General features: G+C 35.2%; 1 protein-coding gene and 1 long non-coding RNA gene across 7 annotated transcripts in view; one reads left to right on the top strand and one right to left on the bottom strand.

Moving 5' to 3' along the window:
- LOC122840311 (partitioning defective 3 homolog B-like) overlaps nucleotides 1-20772 on the bottom strand; it is a 218629-nt gene that overhangs the window by 139155 nt on the left and 58702 nt on the right. For 4 of the 6 annotated variants that reach the window (XM_044132598.1, XM_044132601.1, XM_044132596.1 and 1 more), the window contains 7 exons: nucleotides 16318-16388; nucleotides 9159-9242; nucleotides 8016-8141; nucleotides 5364-5619; nucleotides 3741-3849; nucleotides 2489-2628; nucleotides 2278-2406 (listed from right to left, as the gene is read on the bottom strand). In XM_044132598.1, the coding sequence (XP_043988533.1) occupies nucleotides 2278-2406; nucleotides 2489-2628; nucleotides 3741-3849; nucleotides 5364-5619; nucleotides 8016-8141; nucleotides 9159-9242; nucleotides 16318-16388 (915 nt within the window). The remainder of the gene's footprint in view (nucleotides 1-2277; nucleotides 2407-2488; nucleotides 2629-3740; nucleotides 3850-5363; nucleotides 5620-8015; nucleotides 8142-9158; nucleotides 9243-16317; nucleotides 16389-20772) is intronic. The other 2 variants (XM_044132600.1, XM_044132597.1) reach the window with 1 other exon arrangement.
- LOC122840314 lies at nucleotides 14367-20094 on the top strand. Its single transcript, XR_006372212.1, has 3 exons — nucleotides 14367-14419; nucleotides 19768-19901; nucleotides 19989-20094. It is a non-coding gene; the product is annotated as an uncharacterized LOC122840314 (long non-coding RNA).

The following is a 20772-nucleotide window of genomic DNA, read 5'->3' as shown; positions in this document are numbered from 1 at the left end:
TGTGGGCAAGTAGAAGAAAAAAATGAAAGTTGTGAAAATCTGTGGCAATAATCAGCATTTTTTTGTGATGGTAAAATCACACAGTTTCATAAAAAAAGACATCCAGGGAAGGAAGTATTAATTGATCTTTTGTTTATTTTTCATATTTAGAAATATAAAGAAATAAATGGTTTTCACTTTTACTTTAAAGTGAAGAAAGACTGTCAACAGCAAAAAAGACCTCCAGATAAGCAAGTGTCATTGAGTGAAATAAAAATCTGATCCCACAGGAAACACGTCATGACACGGTCACATCCTTAAACAGTCAAGTTTCCAAGTGTAGCCTTCTTTGATAGACATTTCCACCCAATCCCATAATAAGACTAAGGCTTTTTGAGGTCACCATGTGATGCCACAAAGGCAAACTGAAATTGTTAGGTTTTACTGGCTTTCTATATTTCTTTGAAGATTTAATAAGATGTTCACATTTAAGACAGAAACAGAATTTTCCAGTTTCAAGTTGGAAAAACATCTAACAAATTGCAAATCTGAAATAAGAGGAAACTTCTTTTCATTGATTTTTAATCTGACATTAAAATATGCCAGCCAATCATAGAAAAAATATTTCTTCTACATTTTTGATTAGTTGTAGTTTTGTAAATCTGTCAGACAAAAATATCCATATGTATTATTAGTAGTAGCTCTTAGATTGGTTAATGAGCAACTTCACAAATCCCTGTTTCTTTATAAAGACTCAAGTTCTGCACACGTGATTTGGGATTTTGACTTTATACCAAAGTTCTTTAAAATTTTGGGGTTTCTTGCTAAACACTTCCCTACTCAGACCTTCAGCTCCATTGAAGAAGTTTTTTTGGAGGGGTTGACATCTAGAGACTAGTAATCTTTATGTGCTTCCTCTTTAGCCACTCCATTGTTGCCTTGCTAGGTTATCTTGAGTTCCTGATATGCTAGAAGATTAATCCCACTGGTCAGATTGAAAGAAGAAGTTTTTCTTTCAAGCTGTGACCATATTTGGCCTTCCTCGGTAAGCCCTCAATGCTGGTGTTCCATTCATCCCATTAGTATACTGTTCTTAACCAGTACCTTTAGCAGAAGACAGCCTCAAAACATAATGTTTCCATTTCCATGTGTGACCAGTGGAAGATCTCACTTCTCTACATTCTTTCTTTGTAAACATGGTAGGATGAGTTAAAAGACCTCAATTATAGTGTCATCTAACTGCAGAACTTTCTCCAAAACCTTTAGTGATTGATTCAGATGTTCACTGACTCTAGGCCTTTACATGCTTCATTTTTAGCAGACTCCCATGAGGAAAAATCTTGCAGATGAGTGGATCTGAAGCTGGGAGTGCTTGATGGTAAATTTATATTTATTTTATTTCTCCAAATAATTATACAAATATCAGTCACCTCTCCGAACTACTTTCTCATGGTTTCAGAGTCCGTTCCAGCCTTGTTCAAAAACCCAATCTTGAACTTGGGATCATCTGAAGTCTCTGGTTGTTCATGTGATAGCAGGGGGTTTTTAATGGGAAGAAATTGATTTTATGGACATATGTGTTTTATTTTCATAACAAGATGAAATAATTGATTGACTGATTGATCAGTATGCCACATGGCCAATCTGTTGGAGCCTGAATTCTGACTCATCTGGAGGGAATCAAATATTTATTTAACTCAATGACACTAATCAGATTTTAACCTTTATGTATTTCGTTTGGACTTTTGATTTATTATTTGGCTTCCCACATAATATAATGATACCATCATGAAGGAGAGACAGATAGAGAGAAAACTATCATTAGCATAGATATGTAATTTTGTAATTGGTGAATTAAAATAAAAGGAACACAAGGCTACATCTTTTTTACCAAAGTGTGTGAAATTCAATATGTAAAAAAAGCTGTTTGTTAGTGCAAGAACTGTTTCTGACAAGAAAAGTCGGAGAAAAGTGAGGAAAATAAAACCAGAGAGAAAAAAAGATGTTTATTGAGAATATTAGAACAGAGGTAAAATTTAGCATAATGTGTGAAAACATATGCAGAAAGAAATCAGATCTGAAGAAATTTTCTAACCCCTACAAAGAGATTTGTCTATAGCGGGATAAAGCAGTGGTACATTACTACAGGATCAAGACAAATTTCTTTGAAAATTAAAATGAAACAAAATTACTGGAATGAATAAGACACTAGAACCTTTTAATTGACTGGTGATTCTTCAAGCCAACAGAAAATCTTGTTCTACTTGCTGCCATTTTAAAACTGGGACTGGTTCTTACCGTTTCTCTGGGCAAGAACATCTCATCCTGCCGTAAAACCACCAGGGACACAGTCTCTCCCTGACGAGTGCTGCGGAGCATACACACCAGCTCCTCTTGGCCCACCCCGGTGATATCCACACCGTTTACCTATGCACACACATATAAGAAACTTGTCTCCAGCGGATTTGCTGAGGTATACCAAAAGCTATTTGGGTAAGCTTCGCTATACCTCCAGTATGCGGTCTCCAGACTGAAGCCGTCCATCTTTGACAGCAGCTCCTCGTGGCAAAATGTTTTTGACTAGAATAGGACCCGGGCCGTGTATTGAGGAATCCCTGGTTACCACAGTAAAGCCAAGGCCTTCTGAACCTACAGTCACATCCACAGAGAGATGCAGAAATCTGAGCTTTTCTCCAAAGGTCTGAATATATTTCAAGAGGATTTTAAGGTGAAAATCTGAATTCAATGTCCCACACCCAGGCACTTTATTCAGAGAGCTTAGGTGCAGTGTTGTTGACTCAGCTCCTGACTCCATATAATGTACTATGTGTGTGTTAACTTTAAGTATTGGAAGATCGAGTATGTTGCTTTAAATCCTTTAGATACAGGTGCAGCAACATATCTACAAGCATAAAGGGGGTTCAGGAGAAGGTCAGAAAGGACAACAGGAAGAAAAAACTAGAAGGAAAGAAGGAGGAAGCCAGGAAGGAAGTATAAATAGATGAACAGATAGACGGAGAAAAGGAAGGAGCTGGATGAAAGAAAAAAGTGGGTTCAGGTAAAGGTCAAAAAGGATGAGACGAAGACAAGAGTCCAAGTGAAATCAATGAAACACATTGGAAACATAGAGCCAATGTTCTGGAAAAGAAGAAGATAAAGACAAAAAGCTTAATCAGAGAAAATATGTGCACATGTAAATGTGTATGACAGGTCTCACACACATGGCTGTGAGAACAGAAAAAACATTGCACACAGACACAGGGACTGTCTGTGTAGTTTATAGACCTCATTAAGTCTGGTCTCTTTAGCAGAGCCAAGTCAGCAGTTTGGGCCGCTATGAATTCATATCAGCAGAAATGAACAGATCAATAAAGACTTAATAGACCCTGAAGAGAAGGAATGTGGAAGATGGAGAGAGGAAAGCGACTTTGCCTGATAGGTTTACAGAAACAGGAACAAATCCATATGAACTGGTAAGGCAAACACCACGCCAAGTAACAAATTAAAGATTTACAGTTTAAATAAATTTAACTAAAATGAAAAGGGCAAATCCCACAAACCAAGGAGCAACATTAAATGCTGAATGCTTAACTGAAAACGGCCTACAATAATTTAATCTCACTGCAGGATCTTAACGCAGTGAATTTAGATAAGTGTACTTTCACCCACTCCCTTGAATATGTAAAATAAATGTTTTAACAATATGATTCATGCTGTAATGTTTTGTACATATTCAAAAAACAAACAAAGATGTTTCCAACCTTTCTTTAAGTCGATCCGCAGCCTTCGCCCTCCTCTTTTACTGGACACCAAGCTGGAAAGTGCAGGACTTTTCCTGTGGAGAGGGCTATCACCTCTCTCCTTTGCACTCTACATTAAGAACATGCAGCTTTTAGGACAGCTTCAAACAAAATACATATAACAGTAACCCTGTAATTTAAGAAATGTATTAAAAAATAGCTAAGTTACAAGGTTTCTTTAAGCCCTTTTTAAGACCATTATGAATAAAATTTTAAATCTGTATCATGACCAAAATGTACAAAACAATATTGCATTTTTTTATACAGTAGTCGAGTTGTAAAAGGCCAATGTTGTCCAGCCAACTGGCAATAACTTACACTTACCAATGATAAATGCAAAAAAGCTAGCTAGCTAGATAGCAAGGGCTTGTTAGTAGCTACTTAGCGATAGCCTCAACCACAAAACGTGATGATGATGTTATCTGTATGCAGCTCAAACTTTTGCCTGACACAAAAGTCCCATGAGAAAACGAAACTACATAGAACATACAAGAATAAATAGTTCTGCCACAACTAAATTTGGGCTTGTGATATATAAGGTCAACTTACATATTTCCTAATAAATTTAAAACATTTTAAGACCATGATTCTACAGATACACAAATTTAAGACTTTTTAAGCCTTTTGAAGGATGTGCGAACACCCAGAGTTAGAAACTATTCTTCACAAACTCTCCTTTAATTATGAGATGTAGGTCTGCCTGGAACCAGAAGTGCCAATGAAGCCATTTTGGTTTATCAGCACACAACACCCTGGATGTTCTGCATTATAAACATCTTCTAAGGGTAAAACATCCAACATTTAACTTAAATTTCTCTTTTCATTTTAAGAGCATAAATTTTAAAAATCAGTATGATTTAATAGGAGATATTTCTGCTGTGGACAGACTTTAAATATAGAACCTGCAAAAACTAAATAAATGAATGGAATGAAATGATTCTGCCTGTTCTCCTCCCTTACTGGAAACAGAATAAACTTCCAGACAGTTTACAACAAAATAATTGAATAAATATATCAAATACGATTGTTAAAATAAAGAAAATGAAAATATGTAGCTCCTCAAACTGTTCATAGAACTGTACAGAGTTCCTGCATGACCAACAAAACTTATTTTTAATAAACTAAGATAATAAGCTGTTGCTAAGAAACTGTTCCCTCTAAGCCAGTTGTTTTTCAAATGTCAGCCAAGTAACCATAGTGACGTTGATGACATGGTTACATGTGTTCTGGTTTTATGAGCTTTTGAGCTCTAGGAAGAAGATGGACATAAGGTAAAAATAAAGTGGAATTTATTGCTTTTTAAAGCCACAGGAAAAGAATGAAAAACAAATAAAGTATAGTAATAAATACAGAGCATACAGAGAACTAAAACTTAGATCATGAACATTAAATGATGGTGGGTGGAAATAGTGCTTTATCTTGGCATGAATGCATGTTGATTGATATCTGTGCTGTCTGGTTGTTGGTAGGTGAACTATTGTAAATTACTGGATTTTTCAACTAAATTGTCATATCCATTTAATGTTGTTGAGGCATGTTTACAGCATATTTGAGTGTTTTTAGTACAACTGAAGCACAACTTACACTAACCGCTTCAGGAATAGGAGTTTCTTCTACAAGACGTGGAGTTGAATTTTCAGGAGGCTTAAACACAGGTTTGGCTTTGACTGGTGGCGGTGGATCTTTGGCCTTGGTGACACGAGGGCTGCTGTTTGGAGCCTTACTGTTGACACACAGCTGACTGATCAGACTTTTCTCATATCGCTCTCTGTTTGATGAGGACAAAACTTCCAAACGAACAAGTGGGGACCGCATCGCCTGACGAAAAATGTCCTGAGATCTACAAAGAAAAAGAGGAAAAAGAGAAAGCAAAAAAATTGTTTAGCTTGGTGAATGAATTTTTTTTGTTTGTTTTCCTTTTTAAAGAAAGCAAAGGCAGTTAGCAGATGCAGTGATAATTTCATCATTCATAATAACATCCAACTGATCAGTTTCAGACAAGAAAATTAATTATACTGTGGGAGGGTATTACTGAATTAGGAGAAAAATAGAGATACAGTTAATAAATCTGATTACACATGATTAATTTAAAGTATATTCCAGATCCTTGGTACTTAAAACTTTAAGAAGTTCGATTTCCAACAACTACAAAATAGAATATCAAAGGGAATGATAGTTTTAGACACTGATCCCTTGCAATTCCACTGAAACATCATTATTATGTGTGTAAAAGTTTTCTTTTTCCTCCAGTTGAATTAGTAATGGCTATTTGCAGCGTTTTTCTTTTTTATCACCTTCTCTGAGCTCAAAACCAGACAGTTCAGGGAGCATAGAGCCACAACACCTGGACACACAGCCATTAGAAACTCATAAAGAATGAAAAAGAGCATTTTGCAGGGAATTAATTTAGATCAGATCATGCTAAGCAAGTTACAGGCACTACGGTGTCAGGAGCAATTGGTAATCAGCATCATTCACCTCAGATAAGCAATGGAGTAAATCCAGTTAATTAAAATTTCATTTGATTACACTCCTGTTGTTTTCCGAGTAGTTTATGATGATTAGAGTTGACTTTGTTTAAAAGTTAGAAATGAAAAATTCCTCCATGAATTTGATGGAAAAAAGTGAAAAAGTGAAACTATGAACAATTGACAATTAATCTAATGTAAACTACTATGTCATTATGTATATTTACATTGAGAGTACAGTCATTTTAGCATCATGGAAGTCAAATGTGTCTTAAGGCAATACTTTGCCTTGTAAATATAATCTGTGTTGAGACATCATTAAAGACAATCAATCCAGTGTATCAATTTCAACGTTACCCTGTGACGGAGTATTATTCTAAAGCAAAGAATAATTTGCCACAAAGGAGCTAACACCTTCCCAAAAACTAGTAATAATTTTCTATTTACAAGAAAAAAAAATTATATTTTCTGATTTCAAAACTGTATAAATGTGCAAGAAACAAAGTTAATTTCCTATAATTAAATGCATAAACTACATTACTGTCAGGATATTCTCTGACATTATAAAGTTAAAAATTTGTAAATAAATAAATAAGTCAACAAATATAAACTCCATAAGGTCTCTAAGATTTAAGTGTTAAAATTAGGAGGTGAGAATGAGAATATTTTGTAACGCTTTATAATCTTAGTAAATTTCTAATATTTTTTGTTCATGCTAATTTCAGGAAATATCTTAGTTCTAAGGTCAAACATGTTTGTCTCAAATCATGGAACATTATCCTGTTTTTCTTGCAAACGCAGAAGCCATATTTGTAAGGTTGTGAACAACATCATCAACGAAACACTAGAAGTTGAACTGTAGCCATGTGACTAATTTGTGGTACTCTCTTCTCAGTCCATGAGAAGAACACAATACTCACTCTGCACAAGCATTTATTATTAACAATTACTTTTGCAGTGATTTAGATTGTATTGACAGTAGAATGAAATTAGATATGAAAGCTGTGTGTTTTGTTATGAGTATGGAGACCATTGTGCTCAGATGATATCACTATTATGTCTGATTGAACAAGGCGTGCAGCCACATTTGTGTGAAACCGATATTCTAATCAGGCAGCCTCAATAATAATCTGGCATGGACAACGGCCCTGTGTGCATTTACACAAAACTTTGCTGCACATTGCTACAGCTGAAATATCACCTGGCAAGTCTGAACAAAAGTAGCAGTGCTCTATGTTTTTAAGTGCAAATACAGTTTAGATACAGTGCAGGTAAATCTTAAACAACACAAAATGCTTGTTTTTCATCTGTTTGATATATTTTTATGTTTCTCAGGCAGACAAACTACATTCAAAATCCTATTTTATTAGTCTAACATAAATCTTGCCTGACATATAAGACCATGTGGAATGAGTCTCTACTTATGGAGTGTTACTTTTAGTTATTGAATGACTGAAATAAGTTACCATATGAGTAATTTATTAAGATGCACATTTATTTATTGAACTAGAGCTCCTTAATATCTGTGAATCCTAAATTTGTATTGCTCAATTTATTAATAACAAAAGGAACTGACTAACTGTGACGTAATGTGAACAAAATTTGCACTCCTGACAATTCTCCTTATATAAACGAAGAAAGTTTCAGTTTCCGGCATTTATGTTAGGCATCTGTGCTGCTTTCTTAGAAAAATAAAAATATGCAAAGTTTTTAAACCAAACAAAATGTTAACCTCTGAGGAAAAACAGAGATAAACAGCTGCACCCACTGGCTAAATGTCTTGTCCATGAGGTCAGTGTTGTTGATTTTCACAATGCACTCATCCTCCTGAAACAAGCCCTCCTTTCTTGAGCGGCTCTCTTCCTCCACGCCACGGATGTACAGACCAAGAGACCTGTGCCAGCAAGAAATACATAAATATGAAAAAGCTCAAAATTGTCTTTAAAGCATAGCACTAATAAAGATTTGATAGAAAACGAAAAGATAAGAACTCCAAAAGTGTTTCACTAAGACAATCAATAGGAAATGTTATGGTCAGGGCTCCTACACATTTTTCAACAAAAAATCCCAGAAGAGTTCTGAGCTCTTTATGGTCATTTAAAATGTAAAACTCTAAAGTTTACCAGAAATGTATGGGTAATATTTACACACAGTTAGATTTTGACAAAAAGAAACATAATAAAAGTCACAAAGAATGAGAGAAGCAAGAAAGGATAGATAGAAGGACAAAACAGAAAATGAAAGAAAAAATAGAATAAACTGAATAGACTGTTCCAAACTGCATAGCAGCAACACTGAAAATTGCGTTTTCAGTACTGAAAAAACACAAACACTAAGCTTAACCAGGAACAAAGACAGTAGCAGGTGAGCAGGCAATCAAGAACACCTTCCAAAACGCATGTGTGAAGCAAGGGATATTGCAAACATTATCTGAGCAAAAGTAAAGTGGTAAAAAGAAAATAATAATAAACAAAGATATCTTCAAAGAGGAAGTGATGCTAATCTATAAATATAGTTCAACTACACAAGAATAAAAAAATTAGGGTACAAGAAAAGTGATTGAAAAATGACAAAAGGAACTGGAATGAGGTGATGAGGAACGGAAGGAACAAACAAGAATGTGTTAAGAATGAAGATTATAAGACGGACAGCGACAGGGTACATGAGTCATGAGAACAATCATTTAAAACCATCATGTTTTCCTTTATGAAGTTTCAAAAAAATAAAAAATAAACTGCACACAGTAATTTTTTTGTTTTGTTTTCCTTTACTTAGTAGTTTCCACTGTGTCTGCACTGTTTATGTACTTCCAAAAGCTATTTTGTGTTTCATGGTATAGCCAGAATTAGATCTTATGGGGATGTGTGCTTTTCAGTTCGAAACAGTGTGGATGAATGTACACAAAACTCACCGTCCGCTGAGTGAAGAGCAGTAGGGAACAACGTGAATACCCAGAGGATTGTCCTCTCCCTGGATTTCCACCACTCTGGTCAGACTAGAGAAACACAAGTAGATGGTAAATACAAAGACAAAACAGATAAAAAACTATTATAGTAACTACAACAATAATTTTATTAGACTAATGCCTTTTGCCTTTCGAACAACACACGAGTTTCAAATGTAAAAATTAATATGAATGTGTACATATTAAAGTAATGGTCTTCTAAGAATATTTTTTCAATATTTAGGACTCCAAGCAAAAGAGGACAAAAGGTAATTTGCAAATGTGAAAATATGACCATATCCTTAAACTAATGTGTGCATGAGCAGATATATTCACCTTTTTTTTCTAAATCCTCGCTGAGTTTTATGTTTTTAACAACTAAAATTAATCTTCCCTCATTGGACCTATGAGTCCACTCTCAGTACAATACTACGTTTACGCAGTTTATTAATTCAAATCACCTACTAGTTTGTCTTCAGGCATTCATTAAGACATAAACACTTAAATGCTATATTTTTCATAACATTCATTTTAGCAATAAGGCACATTATGAATGCACAAGTTATAAACCACAGAGAATTGTCTTGACTATTAATGAAGGTAAAATGCTGTCCATGTTAAATATATATTTTAATTTGGTAAATAAGTATTTGGCATTAAGTATTTGAACACCCTGTGACTTTGCAAGTTCTCCCACTTAGAAATCATGGGGAAGGGAGGTCTGAAATTTTCATCTAAGGTTCGTGTTCATTGTGAGAGCCAAACTAAAAAAAATATATAAAAATCCAGAAATCGCAATGTATGTTTGTTAGTGTGTTACTGATGCAAATAAGTATTTGAACACCTGTGAAAATCAATGTTAATATTTGGTACAGTATCCTCTGCAATTACACAGGTCAACCGTTTCCTTTATATAGCTTTATATGTGCTGTGTGTGCAGGTTTCAAACAGTACATATATAAAGCTATTATGGTAGAAAAACAGAAAAACGTTTTGAATAGAAAAAACTACTTTTTTTGAAGAAACATTAGTGCCACTATAATAAATTAGTACAATACTGTTAGAATCACCGGTAGCTTAACCCACTCAAAACAGTGGGCATGACAGTGGACAGCAGAACAAGAACCTTCTGCTGTCCACAGGTAGAATCTGGTAAGTTGTTCTGACCACATTCTTGGTGATGGTGAGTGATGGTGTGTGAGGCCACTGCCTTCTCTCATTATCCTCAACAACACTTTCCACATCCGGTTCCTATGAACCACTTTCTTCATCCATTATTTGAAATAGTAATCTTTTACAGACAATTTGAGTAATAAACTGAACTTAACTGTTTGATAACTAGGGTCAATTAGAATGCATGTATGATTGGATTAAGTTTACTTTTTTGTGACGTGACTTGAGATGATGTCTTGTGAAAGGGTGCTATCTAAATAAACTGAATTAAATCGAATGAAAGCTAGACAGAGATCACATGTGTGCTGGCTCCGATCTAATCTCAAAGCTTGCGTCTCTTGAGGAAAAGTTTGCAAATTGTTGCACTCGATTGACTTTAGATTTCCAATGAATTCTAATACCCTACTGAAAATATGCTTTTATGAAGTACTTAATCCGTGTCTGTGGATGCAGGCCTCAGAGAAGGGAGCGCTCTACTCAATTCAAGCCTAATAGAGGCATAGACCACAGTGGATGTACCGTATGTTTGAAGAATATGTTTTGTGCCTTTCTTCTCTGTGGGTTTCTTCCTTACTTTGAATCTCTTAATGTCTCTATGTGTGGTTTGGATTATTCAAGTGCGTCTCTTATTGTGTGTGCGTGCTAAAGTCTTTGTTTGTTTGATTGCTTTATCTATCAGAGCACAGCCATTAATCCTCTCGTGACCTTCTCTCTGCTCCCAGTGTGTATGAATGGGTGTGTGTCGGCGTGTGCCTTTTTAGCAAGTTTGTCTAAACTTTGTTTTGCAATCTTTCAATCATTCTCTGTCATGCTAACTGTTCATTTCATGTCTGCCTCTCCCACTCCAGCCCACCCATCCATCCCTAAATCCTCATCAACTGATAGCACTACAGATGCTGATAAACTCCAGAGAGGGTTACTGATGATTGTGGGTGGTAACAGTGGAGACATGCAAAGTAAGCTAGCATGTTTCATCTTTCTCTTTCTCACACACAGACTCATAAATAGGCACACAAAGCTGAAATTTTCTCATCACAACTCAGTAAATTTACATGAATCCAAACAGCTGCAGACATGACCGTAAAGCAGGACACACGTTACTTTACACTCTGATTCTGCAAGTAGGACTTTTTTTAGGCTGACACAAAACCGGTAACTAGTCTGTGACTACAGTAACACTTGCACTATCCAGGCAGTACAAGCACCTATTAGTAATTCTTCAATTACCCCAACCCAAAAATAAACACCAAACAATGCTAAGAGGAAATGAAGTAGTAGTAGTCAAGGGAGCACACACACATTTTATGACTTACGAATATTGTCGTTGCTTTTGAAGCATGTCAGTGCCAAATCTTACTTATTGATTTTGATGACATGATAAAGCTGTTAAAAATGGAAGCAACGAAACCCTAAAAAAAAAAAAAAAAAACTTATTCCACTATAAACTTATTCAGACACCTTTTAGTGGTGTTAAATATTCCAAATGCAATTATCTGTCCAGTACACTGTAGCTAAAAACATTTCTCAAGTAATATCTGCTTCTTCAGTCAAAACAAACCATAATGCACTGCAGGCAGTCAAACTAACGCTAATGTTAACATGCTGTTGCTAACATTCCAAGCTATTTATTGCTATATTAAGATGTCTTGAAAATGCCCAAGTAACTGTCATTACTGTCACAACTGTCACAACTCTTACGCACATTGACTCTGTGTCAGCCCGAGCTTGAGGATTTGAGTGATTATTAAAAAAGTGGAAACCAAAACCACATTTCAAGTTTATTTTGGTGCTGTCCACATCATAAATACGTCAAAATATTGACATATTTTCATTTTACCCAATTCCTCTTTTCTGATTAATTAAATTCATGTTACAACTCAATGTTTGCTTGGAATAAAACATTCCAAGTATCACACTTGGGTAACAGTTATTATTTTCATACAGAACAGTAATTTTATTTATTTTTTATTTAAAAAAGGAAGCGCAAGAACCAAGATACTAGCAGCTATGATGAGCTCTCTCCATAAGGTAGCCTGACTCAGTCTGGTGGGAGCTGCTCTTTGTTACTGAACTATGTCCATTGCTGTGGTTTGGGCATAAGATGGATGGATGGTTGGTTACTACTCATTGGCACCTTGTTGTTGTGGTCTATTTTCATCACTATAGTGACATGAGATGTTCCTGTATTAGGCAGAGACCTAAATACAGGCAACACATCCTTAAATCACAGTGTCAATTTAAAATAATAACTGAACAAAAAGGAGGTAGGAATCAGAGAAGCTTTAGAAATGAAACAGTGAGTGAGGGAGATAGGAGGCGCTGAATTAATTAGACAAGGCTAATAAAAAGAATTATTATGAGCAGGAAAATAACATGCACCCCTCCCTTTATCTCTTCCTGCTGCTGCGCCTCTGATCTCCACCTACTACACACAAACACACACATACACAAAAGCAATTGAGATCCATCTGCATTTCCTTTTTCTTCCTTTATATTTTTTTGTGAAAGATGTTTGACAGGCTGCATCAATGCAAATACTGAAGAGGGGTTGAGAGAGGGAGCAACAAAACGGGTGAGACTTGAGAAAAGAGACACGAAGCGCAATGAATGAATAGGAGGGAGAAAAAGGAGATGTATGCACAGAGAGCAGGACAGAGCGAGGCAAAGAGAGATGAAGAGAGCAGGTGTTCTCTTTATCCAGCTGCCACTTTACCGATCCTGTCTATGAAAGACAGAAACACTGAGGAGAAATGAAAAAGGAGGATATGCATCACCAAACCACTCTCTTTGCACCAATGCATTTCACTCTTTCATTACTATTCTTATCAATGTATTTCTCTTTTTTATGACTCTCTAAGTGCACAGATGTACAGATAAAAGTTTGCACAAGACTAAATGTTATTGAGAAAATATACAATACAAAAACAAATACTCATTGCAGGAATTGGCTTAATAATTGAGAGCACATTACTACATTAGAAATCTTTTATTTTGAGTATTCTTCCATTCAAATTTCTGAAGAACCGTTAACTGAAAAAGTCATGGAGAAATGCAAGCAACAGAATTGAAAATTAACAGACGGGAGCACACAAAAAGAGAAGAAAATTACTAGATCCGGGTTTAAGTATAACCACAATAAGACCTTTTATCACAGTTGATGACTAAATCTATTAAAGCACAGATCACCAAAGAAGTATAGCTGCTCTTAAAGAACAAAATGCTTTTTAAATCTTGCTTGTTTTGTGCAAGCAAGTGGAACCTATTTACCTGTTCACCTCTCGCCTTCTAAATCACCTTCAATACAGTGCCTTACTCACAAAGAAATATAGTGAAAATACCATTTCAATAAACCAATTTGAAATAAATCTGTTTCCCTGTATGAAAAAGGCCGTTTTGATTTATGCGTAATGAGTTCTTTGCGGCGCATGTGGTGTGGTTAAAATAATGATTAGCCATTACTGTACGTTCGAATGTGCAAAAATACTCGCTCGCAAACACAAAGGGGACCACAGTGTGCATGGAAACACAGCGCACATAACACAAAAAACACACATTTATTTAACTCCTGCTTTACTGTTCTAGTATTTATGACCACATTCCGGCCTTCATTTTGGACTTTTTTTTGTGCAATTTCAAGGATCGTTTCACTGGTGACCACAAAAACCATTACATCACTTTTACATTACTCACAGCTGGGATAGTTCTTATTAGATTAGACTATGTGTGCGTGAAAGGATATGTGTAAAATGAAAAGTTAGAGGGAAAATGACACAAATGGGAGTTGGCAACTACTTTTGTAATAACCTTTGTATTTTCTGCACTGTACTGCTCAGTACCAGATATGGAAATGGAACTGAAAAGGTTTCTATTTAGTTAGCTTAGCTATTGATTTGTCAGTCAGAGTTGTCTATTAAGGCAACAAATAAGTTGATAATGGCGAAGCAGAAAAACGGGACAAAATGTTGCAAACGACTTTTATTGATAGTGCTGATATGTCTGTTTCTTTCTTTGAGCATGAGAAGATACACAGCAAAACTAAAGAGGGTCTCTGTGAGGTAAGCTCATTTCATTAATCAAATAATCATAATATTGTGTTCAATTATTTATTCAAAACTATTTTATAACAGAATGCACGTAAAACATCAAGACAAAAAAATTTTATTGATTGAGCTCAGTGGTGTTAGAGGAAAAAGGGATAGCAAGCACTAGCATGAACTAATTTGTTAGCAGCAGCAGTTTATGAATTCAGCAGCTTAAATCAGAAAAATTTACAACTCTACAAAAAAAACCAAATAAAATTGAATTTGTTCTAATCTTAATAAAGTGATGATATAAAACTAGCAAAATGTTAATAATAATAATAATAAAACATAAAAAAACTCAAGGAAAACCCTTAGGTCTGCACAATGTGGAGACATGAAGCTTACAAATGCAGCTTATATTCAGGCATGCGCAATAGTCTGTAAACTATGGCAAATGGGACACACTTGTTCAATTTTACTGAACTGCAATCCAGAACCACACAGCATTTTGGGGGTTGTAGGCAAAGGAACGACTTTAGCTCCTCAACCGCTCACAACCAGATGAGCAAGGTTGGTGGCATTGGCTAACTCACTCTTTGGTTACCTAGCAACAACTTGTTGAGTAACTTGCACAGCAGTAGTTTAAGGTTTCACCAACATGCCATATAAGTGTTTAAAACTAAACAACAACAAGGAGTGAGAATTGTGGATAAAAAAGGAAAGGTCACATCACCAGTTTGGCAGTATTTCAGATATTTAAAAACAATCAATAATTATTGACATGGAAAATGCCATGAGAATCACACTCGCAGCAAATTTGTGTGCGTGGTTCAACGTTTCTTTCTGCCATGTGTATCGTGCACGTATATCAGGAACAGGTTTTGACCGTGCCTTTCGATAAAACCCTGCCGGCCTCACACACACGCTTCCTCAGTCTCTTTCATTGTTGCTCATAATGTCACTTTTGTCTTGCTAAAGAGCGAGACAAAAGTCTAGGTCAAGTGATCTAAAGAGAAGTTATAAAGCTGTAGGCGTTTTTGTATTGGCATATTTTTTTTAAGAATGGAACTAGACCAACTTAAAGGCCACATGAAAATGTAAAATCAAAGCTTTGCCAAGTGGTAGAAGGAGTACTTCAGTTTTTGCTCTAACAAAGCTAACATGAGAGTATTTGACATGTGACACAAGGTACAGGCAAACATTACAGCCGCACTCTGGTTATTGTTAAATAGATTTTCAATAGTTAGTTTCTCTTTTGTAGCACATAGTAACTGCATGACTTCCCCTTGTGTCTACATGTAGGATCCAGCTCCAAAGAGCCTTGTGTCCCTCAGAGACACAGGGCATCCTGCAACCCAGAACTTAATTAAGCAGCATTCATTAGTTTGTGCATTTAAAAATAGCAGATGCAACTGTGTTTATCTTTGAGACCATGTGTTTATGGCAGTCTAAGCATATCTTTGTGCCTTTTATGTGTGTGTGTGAGACCCTGACCCTGTTTTGGCAGTCTTTTGTAGTTAGCTAATGATGGAGTTTTTAACAGTAAATATATCTGCAGCAGCCTTGATCTGAATTAGAAAACAGTTTTAATGAAGAGAAAGTGGGACAGGCACACTCATGAAAACCAATGAACATGGATGTTGCACAAACAAAACCTTCTCATTGGACAAAAACACTCATTTCAGACAAACAAACGTAATGGTTTGGCACATTATCAGGATAAATTACGAGCAAAGCAGATGAAGACAAAATCAGTACAGATGAGGACCACAAGAGGATTTACAGAAAGAAATCAGCTGAAACTCTTTTGATAGTAATCAGTTTGATCTTTTGTTTTCTGTGCTTTCAATCAGAGTGCTTTTCTTTTTTTCTCCAAATCAAAATTTTAATTTCTCATTCATCATTGATCTATACAGAAAAAAGGCACTGACCTGCCACTGAAGGTGTTTTTGACTGGAACTCGTTCCATCCCTCTAGGCCCCTCCACTTCAGCACCGGCTGCCTGCAGAGCACACACCCAAACACACACACGCATACACACACACACACAACATCTGTCTTATTAGTCAGTCAGTGGCTGGAAATTTTTTACCCCTTAACAATAGCAGGGAATCAGTCAAAAGAAAAGATTACGCAAATTTTAAGAAATGTGACTGAATTAAAATTTAAAAAAAGATGTAAGCAGCTGCGAGAAAATCAAAGAAACTCTAATGTTTTGATTTTAACCTTAATGAACTTTGTTTGAAATTCTGAACCCCACAAATAAATTTTTAGAACTAAAAACTGACTGGAACACAAAGGGAGAAAAAATAATAAATATGTGAAGTGATGAGAGAAGAAGATGCTAATTTGATCAACAGATGAAGCACTAATTAATTTTTGAAAGGAAGCAGACGGTCTTGTTAAGCAGTAATAAATAAGAGTTTTAGTGGGCATGGCAACCAAATGTAAAAGGAAGAAAGGTATTATTTTTCCACAATATAGTATGACTTACTGCAAACTAATTATAGCAGTTCTGAAGTCAATCCAACATATCTCAAACATTGATTTCTTTTATTCACTTGATTTGTTATATAGCTCCCTGTCAATAAATTAGAACATCATTAAAATACTACTTTTAATTATATCATTACTCTTATAAAATATACTTTTTATTATTACTTAAGTTTAAAAGTAACAAAAAGAATGGTAGAAATGTGGCCTGAAGCAAACTTTAACAACTTCCTTTTATTAGGACAAAACTGAGTCTTTGTCACATCTGTACCAGCTCCTTTGATCTGATAATTTTAAATGTAAAAAAACTGCTGAAAGTGCAATATGGCACAAAGATTTTTGAATCAAAAAGACCAAATAAATTTCACTGCAGTACAAAGATAAACATGCTTCAAATTATAAGGATATTTAATTCACATTAGAAGTTCCAGATTTACACAAAAACAAACATCCAACTATCACAGGGTCATCTCAGAGTAGGCGTACACCCCGGCCACACATTTGCGTAAACATATGGAGGCGAACACACAGGTCAATAAGGTTCTGTGTTAGTAGATGCCTCTAATGGATTCAAAACATGACCTTCAACCTTTTACCCCCACCATCCTATCCACCCATATGACCCACTCTGACAACTTCAGAAGGAAAAATTATAGAAAAGAGAAAGAATGAAACAGCAAACTGAGTCGAGAATCAAATACACAGCGGATGTAAAGAGATGTAGGAGGGCAAGATGAAACCTAATAAAGATCGACGGCCAGTGCGGTAAACATATGTTAAAGATTTAGTGGATTGGAAATTAATTGGTCTGGTCTGGCTGTTAATGCTGTCATTTGAGCTTAATTAGTAAAAAGATGACAGGTGACATTAATTATCCCAACCTCACTGTCATGACAGTCACTCATATATTAATTGCAGAGCTACTGGTGCTTAATTGTGTGTCTCATTTAATGAATGAATGCAGAAATAGTTTCGCTGCATCATTCTCTCTATGAAAGAACAACATATTAATTACTAAGGCCAGCAATGCCTGTAACTTATGAAAGGGCAATTTAAAGCAAGTAAATGAATCTGAACGAACAAATGTGCCTCATTATTCACATAAACATTTGAGTGATTCCATAAAACACAGACCAATTACAGTTATTGAACTTCTTGTAGAAAGGGCAGCAACAAAAGTTGCACCTTGTTCAAATTTTGATATTAAAGATAATGCACTGGTTTTCAAATTAAGAAACAATATAAATATTGTCACTTATTGTAGAAATTTGTACACTTTGCACCAAAAAGTGTAGCGTTCAAGGATGGTGAATGTCTAAGTTAATTTTAATGGTGTGAAGAAGGAAAATGTAACAAAAAAGCAAAAAAGAGAAAAGAGACAACTTTTTGCCCAAGAAAGCCTCAATGAATTGAAGCAAAGTTGTAAAGAAGAGTGGGCAAAAAGTATTCCACAATTATGAAGACTAAGACATACAAAAAAACCAGTAGTTCAATTTTACATGCCATGGGAGGTTATACAAGATATTTTATTATGGACCGTACCAAACGTTTCCTATAAAAGCACCTTTCTTTTTCCCATCAACTATAACATAAGGATAGAGCGCCAGGGTATACAAACCATCAGTTTCACCAAAATGTAGAAAATAGGTATAATAAACAGAGATTAAAAGACCTTATACTTTTAGAAAGCGAAATAAAACCACATTAAATAACAAAGATTTATGTAACATACTGAGGGGGAAAGCTATGAAAAAATAATACATCATTCTGTCAAGATTTTATACCTTAATCAATACTTTTGAACATTAGTAGCCCTCCAAAAACTGAAGGACAGAAAAGCAGGATTTCCATTTTAACTCTATGATTAATAATCATGCGTTAAGTAACTACTGCTCGTGTATAATAAATGGGCTGCAAGCATTTATTATTCTTGGTCCAATTTAATAATTGCTCAAAGTGGATAAAAAGACCAAACTATTAGTGACATTACTAATTAGTAAATGACCAATCAGCCAAAGTGTTCTCTGAAAATGCTCCAAGGGTGAGGATGATAAATGTTGGAATGCTGGCTTTGCATTTTTTCCATTTATACTGGATGCCGAGTTTACATTTTCATGTTTAACTATATGAAAGTTGTAAACTGAAGACAAATGGTGAAAATATGATTAATGAATAAAATTTGTAGTACTTTGTACCTTAGTCACAGTTTTATAATAGGAGGTAATAAAGAAAATATTTGAGCTGTTTTATTTTTTTTTATCAAAGTCACAGAGGGCAGATGGTATAATAGCCATGCAGAAAAGTTACATCCTGTCATTGTAATGTAGTATTAAAAACAAAGCTTTATCACACAATCAATACTTAATAATTACTTTTTACAGATTCTAATAAAATCAATACTATGCTAAGCTTTAAATTGTTTTATTCAAAAATGCAAATGTAGATTGGATGAGATAATGTCAACAGCAACCTTGCAAGGTAACACAATTCAAGTACATGCACATGAACCACACACAGAAACAAATGCAGGTGTAGCATGACAAATAAGTGCTCTGCTGCCTTGTTAGCCCCAAAGGTAGTCTGTGCATAAGTAACAACTCCTTGTCTAACTATCACATTACCAGCCACCTTGTGTATCTATATTTGTTTGACCTTACTTGTGTGTTTTTAAATATATTATACAATACAAGCAAAGAAGAAAAAAAAGATTCCCTACTACATTTATTTGCAAGTTTAAACAAGAATCTCTAAAAGTACTTAATCTTTTAGAGATTAAAACTACGTAAAGGAAGTTGCAAGTGAGTAGGAGAATAGACAGACAGAAAGAAGATAGACAGAAAATTACTGCAAAAAGAGTACTTTCTTCCCTTCTCTGCTCTCACCAAAAGGCCAAGTGACAATTTGAACAATTACCCTGGAGCCATTACCTCTGCTGGAACCTGACTGGTTGGGAAGAGCCAGAGGAGTGAGTGAGTGAGTGCGTGTGTGGGAGTGTGCACACACCACGACGTAGATGCATGAGGTAAGGGAGAAAAAGTAACAGCAAGATAAAAAAAAAAACTTGTATAAAGAGAGAAAAAAAGTTTTGGTTTTTTTTATTTATTTACAGCAGATGCTTCTCCAGAGTCATTTACTGCATCGACACTTATGTGGTGGTTGTTACAGCACAGCAGGTGTGAGAGTGAAAAGCAAAGACAGCAGGAAGATTTGAGACACTGAAGGCCATCAAGCAGGCAGAAAGCTGCTGGGAAAAGAAAAGAGACTATTTTCTTTTTTTTTTTTTGGCTTTTAAGTTTTAATAATTAGAACAATTTTAAAAATTTAACAACAGTTTGATAATAAAACTCTGACTCAGGTGCCAGGTATCGCAAAGTTTTGCTAGCGATAGTAGGTTTTAGATCCACAAAGATGAAGCTGTTGAATTTAAAATTCAAGAGAGCCACAAAATGTTGGTTCTAGAAGATTAATAGCTACTCCTATTGGAAAACATATTTTTCAAATATTAATGTGTTTTTTTTCCTTTCACGATCGACATTATGTTTTCACATGCAACATGTTTGACTAGTGAAAGGCGTTGTAAAGATTAGTGCTAACTTATTAAGAACCGAGACTTAAAAGAAGGATTGCTGCAAAGGTATTGATGGAAAGTTGTAACTAACAATTGGTATGCCTACAGGTCTCACTGGCTTTGAGATCCTCCTTTCTGCAGCTTCAGTTTATGAATGAAAAGTGATTTCTAGATGTTATTATAAATAATATTAAACATTTCATTCAATTATAAAGGATTTTATCATTTTGGATTCTTGTTTGACTGACTCCCTTTAACGTAAAGGAGTTCAAGCTGTAATCTGAGGTCCCAAGGAAAGATGATGAAGATTATTTCTAAGGCTAAG

This window comes from Gambusia affinis, linkage group LG11, assembly GCF_019740435.1.
Source record: "Gambusia affinis linkage group LG11, SWU_Gaff_1.0, whole genome shotgun sequence".
NCBI classification, from domain to species: Eukaryota; Metazoa; Chordata; class Actinopteri; order Cyprinodontiformes; family Poeciliidae; genus Gambusia; species Gambusia affinis.
The sequence above is the reverse complement of the archived record's forward strand: the minus strand, read 5'-3'. Positions and strand labels throughout refer to the sequence as shown.